Source organism: Chaetura pelagica, unplaced genomic scaffold, assembly GCF_000747805.2.
Source record: "Chaetura pelagica isolate M959 unplaced genomic scaffold, ChaPel_1.0 scaffold64, whole genome shotgun sequence".
Taxonomy (NCBI): domain Eukaryota; kingdom Metazoa; phylum Chordata; class Aves; order Apodiformes; family Apodidae; genus Chaetura; species Chaetura pelagica.
In genome coordinates this window covers 235188-241841 of record NW_009952885.1, presented here as the reverse complement: position 1 = coordinate 241841, position 6654 = coordinate 235188, and the positions used below count along the sequence as shown (strand labels likewise).

Below are 6654 nucleotides of genomic sequence, written 5' to 3'. Positions count from 1 at the left end.
CTCAGGGATTCCATGGCACGGCAGTGGGCACAGGTGCTGAGGTGGTTCCATGTCCTCAGTGTCCCCTATCCCAGTAACCTGACACTGACCAGGGGCTCATGGGCAAGACTCCTGGCCTGTGGGGCAGCAGGCATTGGGAGCTGAGCTGGAGCAGAGCCAGGGGTGGCACCCATGGGGTTGGTGAGGACCGGGGGGTGCACAGGGAGGCTTTTCAGCAACCAGTGCTGGAACCAGCTTGAGGTGCATCAGGGGAGAGGACGTGCAAATGTGCTCAACCACACGAGGATCTTCCAGTCCTTGTCTCCTGAGACATCAAGGTTCTAGAGAGCTGTCCCCTCCATCCTGACCTCCTGCTCTGCCTCCAGTTTACCCCAGGCTGGGATGGCCCAGGAGCTCTTCTCTGGAAACTGCCCTCAACCCTCTCAATTGCAGCCTGAAGAACAAGGAGGTCCTGGTGGCTCTCCAGAGGGCTGTCCAAAAATCAGGGCCCAAAGCACATGGTCCATATCTGATCTGGGGGGTCTTCCCCCACCTGTCCTTCAGCTGTTGCAAGGGAAGGCTTTTTTTGCTACAAGACAGGTGCAAAGAAATGTAACTCTTAACTAAACTTGTATTATATAGGTGAGGATCTCACTGCTCACTGGTATTTTTTTTAGCTAGTAAGGAAAAGGAAAGTTTAGCAGAAGATGCACTTTGGTGTGTCCATGGAGCTGGATTAGGGGAGAACTTTGTGGAGTAGGGATGATGGTTGGACTTGGTGATCCCAAAGGGCTTTTCCAACCTGAATAGTTCTATGATTCTGTGTGTGTGGAACGTGTGGGAACTCAGAGGACATTGAAGGGAACGACACCAAACAAACCCAGGGGAGTTTTGATTTCCCTGTCAGGATCATGCACCACCCACAGGAAGAGGGAAACACGACTCGGATCTGGGTGCCATCACTGAGGCCCCAGGAAGAGCCACCCTGTATTTGCAGAGCCTGGTTGGTCACTGGGGTCCAGCAACGCCGTGTCCTACAGCGGGTGGGTGTCCTCCTGCTCCCCACGTGCTGCCTCCTCCAGGGGGACAGGGCAGGGCAGTGGTGAGGAATCCTCCTGCTGCAACTGCACCGGGACGTGTTCCATGTCCTGGGTCACCTTTTTGTGGTGGGGTTGTGACAGTCAAACCCCTCCCTGTCTGAGGGACAGGCATCCATTCCCTCTCCCCAGGGAGGGTTCTCTCTTCCAAACTGCCCAGGGCCCCACAACCTGACCCACACCAGTCTTGGAGGCTCAGGACTGACCCACACCAGTCTTGGAGGCTCAGGACTGACCCACACCAGGTCTTTGAGGCTCAGGACTGACTCACACCAGTCTTGGAGGCTCAGGACTGAGCCTGGGGCCTCAGGCAGCCACCTGTGCCCCACAGCCTCGGGACACAGGGACCAGGGGTGGCTCTACAGCTGTGGGGGTGTCCAAGGGACTCTGGGGGTACCACCCTGTAGCCTGGGGGGGATCTCACTAGAGAGGGAGAGGTGTCAGGGCTTCTTTGGGGAGCCTAGGGGTGTGGAGGGAGGTGTGGGGGTGTCCTCAGATGTCCCAGTCCCCAGCTCCTCACAAGTGCTGGAGAAGCTGCTCAGCAGGATCTTGGGGCACCCTCACAGGTGGGGCAGGGGGTGTCGGGGACCCCAGGGACACGGGGCACCCCAGGATCACTCACCAGCAGGGTGCAGGGCTGGGTGCTGTCCTCGGGGCACAGGGGGTGCAGGTTGGGGCCCGGGGTCCCCTCGTGGTCTGCGGGGCCCTGGGGCTGGGCCAGGCTGAGGCGCAGCAGGTCGGTGCAGGCGAAGGTTCTCCTCAGGCTGCAGGGCAGGAGCACCCTGGGGAGCTGTGCAGGGTGGGCTGGCACAGCGTGGGGCAGAGACCCCCCCCAGGGACCCCATGGCCGTGGGGCAGCTACCCCGTGGGATGGGAAGGAACCACAGCCCCTGAGGACCCCCAACAGCCCCACCACCTCCTCATCCTCCTCCCCGACTCCACCTTCCCCGGTCACCCCCCAGGCACCCCTGGGATTCCCCAGTTCCCCCCTCCACAGCCTCCCAGTGATGACCCAGAGGCTCCCACAGCTGCCCCTCCCCAGTTGCCACCCCAGGCTGAGCTGCCTTTACCGGAGGAGGGTGATGGCTGCAGGCTGGGGGAGGCCCTGGGGGGCTGTGGGCTGAGCATGGCTCCCCAACGTCATGTTGCCCATGGCCTCCTCAATCTCCTTCTCCACAGCCTCCCTGATCTTCTCCACAGCCTCCCCAACCATCTTCTCCACGGCCTCCTCGGTCTCCTTCTCCTCAGTCTCCTTCTCCACAGCCTCCCCAACCATCTTCTCCATGGCCTCCCCAGTCTCCTGATTCACATTCTCCCCAGTCTCCTTCTTCACATTCTCCCCAACCTCCTTCACAGCCTCCCTCATCTCTTTCAGCTGCAGGAGGGTTTCTACCCCAGCATCAGCCATGGCCCTGCTGGTGTCAACCCCTGCCAGGGAGGCCCTGAGGGGTCTGGCTGTCCCCAGGGACAGAGGGGCTGTGACCCTGACCTCATAAACACTGGTCACACAGGATTCCATGAGGACTTCTGTTCCAGCCCCTCCCCTCGTGTACCTCAGGTGACCCTTTGGATTGCTGGTTCAACCCCTTCTGTCCCCAAGGCAGCCACCTTAGAACCCCAGAACACCTCGAGTTGGAGGGGATGCATGAAGATCAACAACTCCAACTCCCTGCTCATCAGGAGGTGCCCCAGGTCCGTGGGGCCAGTGAGGGCAGGAAGACTCCAACTCAGAAAGGGCTGAAGACAGATAAGGAAGAGCCAATGGGTAAAAAAGAAGTGATTTTTGGTGGCAGTGCCACTGCTGCCCCCTGCTCCTGGGGCAGAAACGGGCTGAGAGGTGTCAGCTTTATTTTCACTACAAGTGTCTGTCAGAGCTGGCTGGTGGGAAAGGGCTTCCTGGATGGGGAGAGGACAGAGCTGTGGGTAGGAGCTCACCAGGACACCCTTCCTTTCAGCAGACCCCCCACAATCCCCAGGGATCTGCAGGGCCTCTCCTCTCACCCCACACTGTCCTGCTGCCAGATGCTGTCAGGTCAGTGAGAAGTCTGGGAAGGGATCAGCAGGACTCAGCAAGAACACTCCCCAAAGGCAAAAGAAACTCCCCAAGGAGCAACAGTGGCAACAAACTGGACCAAGGAGAAGGAAAACAACAGCAAGGCTGAGGGGATGGAGAATAAAGCCTCTTTTATAGAAGAGAGAAAGCAGCTGCAGGGCTGGCCCTGTTGGCTGAAGGAGGAAATCAGCTTCTCACCATCAGTGGTGGGCACTGGGCTCTTCTTTCAGGGGTGGAATAATTTCTCCAGTCTCTAAAATTCTGTCCCCCTGATGGAATGAGAACAGGGTGAGCATCTCCTCCTCCCCCTGGCCCTCCCTTCACAGCCCTTCCCTGAACCTGGACCTGCCCCCACTTCCAGACAAAACCAATCTCACTGCAACTTCCCCACCACCACTCAGCTCAGCCCACATTTCACCAAGATGCTGAAATAACATCACAACCACATCACCCAAACTCTGCACTTGCTTTGCCCCTCCCTGCCCAGCTACAGAGCAGCAGCCAAACCTTTTGAGACAACTTTGTTTTAAAAATGCACATTTATAGCCCAGCACAACCACCTTCAACAGGGCAGAGTCTCCAAACCCAGGGCCTGTGGGCCACAAAGAGCTACACAATCATGGAATGGTTTGGGTTGGAAGGGACCTTCAAGATCATCTAGATCCAACCCCTGCATGGGCAGGGACACCTCCCACCAGCCCAGGCTGCTCCAAGCCCCATCCAACCTGCCCTTCAACACTGCCAGGGATGGGGCAGCCACAGCTTCCCTGGGCAACCTGGGCCAGGCTCTCACCACCCTCACACCAAAGAATCCCCTCCTCATGTCCAACCTCAATCTCCCTCTTCCAGTTTTCATCCATCCCCCTTGTCCTCTCCCTCCCTGCCCTTGTCCCAAGTCCCTCCCCAGCTTTCCTGGAGCCCCTTCAGGCACTGGAAGCTGCTCTAAGGTCTCCCTGGAGCCTTCTCTTCTCCAGGCTGAACACCCCAACTCTCCCAGCCTGGCTCCAGAGCAGAGCTGGTCCAGCCCTCCCATCACCTCCCTTGGACCCTTTACAGGAGATCCATGACCTTCCTGTGATCCCTCAGAGATAAACCCAGTTCCCAGCTGCTGTTTGCTGCACCTTCAGGCCCTGCCTTGGCCCACAGAGCTGATCTAACTCCAGTCACTAACGAGGCTGAACCAGAGCTTGACCTCTTTGATGTTGCTAAGTGGTTGGTGGGGATGGAGCTCTGCATTATTTTATTTTATACAACACACACTGAGGTGTCATGGGGGGGGAAAAAAAAAGGTGCAACTGGCAGAACTAGCAGAGCTAAATTGACATGAGAATGTTTGCCCAGCAACTTGCTGCACCAGGCAATGATTAAGGGCTCAGAACAGTCTGAAAACAGATAAAGACCAAAAAAATCTGAGGTGAGGGTGGCCTGAGTCCATCCCCCTGGGGACACCTGAGCATGGGGGACCTGCAGGGATGCCTGGGACCAACTGGTGTGGCCAAAAGTGACACACTTAAGAGCCAAACCCCTCCCAAATCACCACTCTTGGCTGAGAGGGGAGGCAGAACCACCAAGAGGCAGAACCACTCCTGGGTCATCCCATGGGCTCAGAGTGGTGCTCCCAGGGGCACTGAGCAGCCCCAGCCCTCCCAGAGGTGCACAGCAATTAACACTTGTGTCCAACCTGTGACTAGTGAGAGCAGGAGGGGCACACAGTGGGGCTGGCCCCTTTTGGGGGGAGCAAGAGGGGGAAGGCACGACTTCCAGCAGCACTACACATGGTGGGAGGTGTGTGATGGAAGCTGAAGTGCATGGGATGGACCCAGGGCTTCAGCTGCCCCTGAAACTGGGCACAAGCAGCAAACAGAACTAAACAGGACAGCTTCCCTGGGTGGTCTGTAGGCACTGCTCCAGGAGGGAACCTGCTCCAGGAGGGAACTTGCTCCAGGAGGAAACCTGCTCCAGCTGCTGCAGAAGATCCCACAAGGGATCCTGGGGTGCTGGGTGACAGCAGCCAAACATAAGCCCGTGTGCCCAGGTGGCCACCAGCATCCTGGCTTGTGTCAGCACTGGGGTGGCCAGCAGGAGCAGGGACTGTCCCCTTGTGCTGGGCACTGGGGAGGCTGCACCTCAAATCCTGGGGTCAGTTCTGGGCCCCTCAGGACAAGAAGGACATGGAGGGGCTGGAGCGTGTCCAGGGAAGGGCAAGGGAGCTGGGGAAGGGGCTGGAGCACAAGTGTGAGCAGGAGCAGCTGAGGGAGCTGGGGGTGTCCAGCCTGGAGACAAGGAGCTGAGGGGAGACCTGCTGGCTCTGCAGCTGCTGAGAGGAGGTTGGAGCCAGGGGGGTTGGGCTCTGCTCCCCAGGAACAAGGGATGGGACAAGAGGAACCGGCCTCAAGTTGTGCCAGGGGAGGTTTAGATTGGAAATTGGGAACAATTTCCTCACTGAAAGGCTTGTCAGGCCCTGGCCCAGGCTGCCCAGGGAGGGGGTTCAATCCCCATCCCTGGAGGGGCTCAATAGCTGTGGCACTTCATGCCCTGCTGGAGGCACAGGGGGGTTTCCCATGTTGATGGTTGGACTGGGTGATCTTAGGACAACTCTGTGACTGTGTCTTTGCTTCCACCCAGGTATTTGTACTGCACCCAGGTACCCAGGAGTTTGTCACCACAGAGGGAGAAACAGGGACTGTTGCTTCGAGGACAGGATGAAAATTGCTCCAGCCCCCTGGCTGTGCTGCTGCTGCCCACCCTGGCAGGCTCATTCCTCCAGGAATCCTCCCTGCACAAACCTGCACCTCTCCCTAAATTCCCCCCTTTTCTGCCTCTTTTGCCAAACTGGAAGATAAAATAAATGTGAATGGACTTACTGGGAACACCCGTGGGTTTGATGAGACAATCCCATGTGGGGTTTTCTGGAAGGGAGGAGGGAGAAGAGAGGGAAGGGGGAAAGAAAAAGAAGTGTTACCCAGATGAAGTCGAAAAGATTTCCCAAAGGGAAAAGGGCCCTTCTAAAAGCCCAGCTCTGCTGGGCACAGGGCTCCTTAGGCTGAGTTATTTCCACTAGTTAAAGAAACACCTGAGGCAAATTAAATCACACCCCCCAAGCAAGACTATAGACTAGGAAGGTCTGTCCCCAGAATTACCCTTCCAGAGACAGAACTGGGGAAGTGGAAGGTCTGTCCCCACAGCAGAGCAGTGGCCACTGCCCATCCCACCCCAGCAGGCTGGTCACCCCTAGGGCCACTGATCCCCCAGGACAGCAGGGATTCAGCCCCAGCTTTCCAGCTCACAGGAGGCAGCAAAGCTGGGCAGCACCACAAAATACCCAATCACAGGCACAGAAGTGCCTGCCAGCCGTGGAACCCAGGGAACTGAGCACAGGGAGACACTGAGACCTGCAGCAGGGGCTGAGGCAGCTCCTCCGTGGGACCCCGGGTCTGGGTGTGGGTTGGGGCAGGGAACTGCAGCAGGGAAATCCCTCTGGGGTCTGACCCCGACCCCCGCACCCCCCGGTTCCTGCACCCCCCC

At 58.1% G+C, this 6654-nt stretch overlaps 1 protein-coding gene across 1 annotated transcript in view; it reads left to right on the top strand.

Moving 5' to 3' along the window:
* Positions 1–2721: 2721 nt before the first annotated feature.
* Positions 2722–6654, top strand: part of FAM86A (family with sequence similarity 86, member A) — a 16803-nt gene continuing 12870 nt past the window's right edge. Inside the window, exon 1 of the mRNA XM_009995452.1 lies at positions 2722–2781. Within this exon, the coding sequence (XP_009993754.1) occupies positions 2722–2781 (60 nt within the window). The remainder of the gene's footprint in view (positions 2782–6654) is intronic.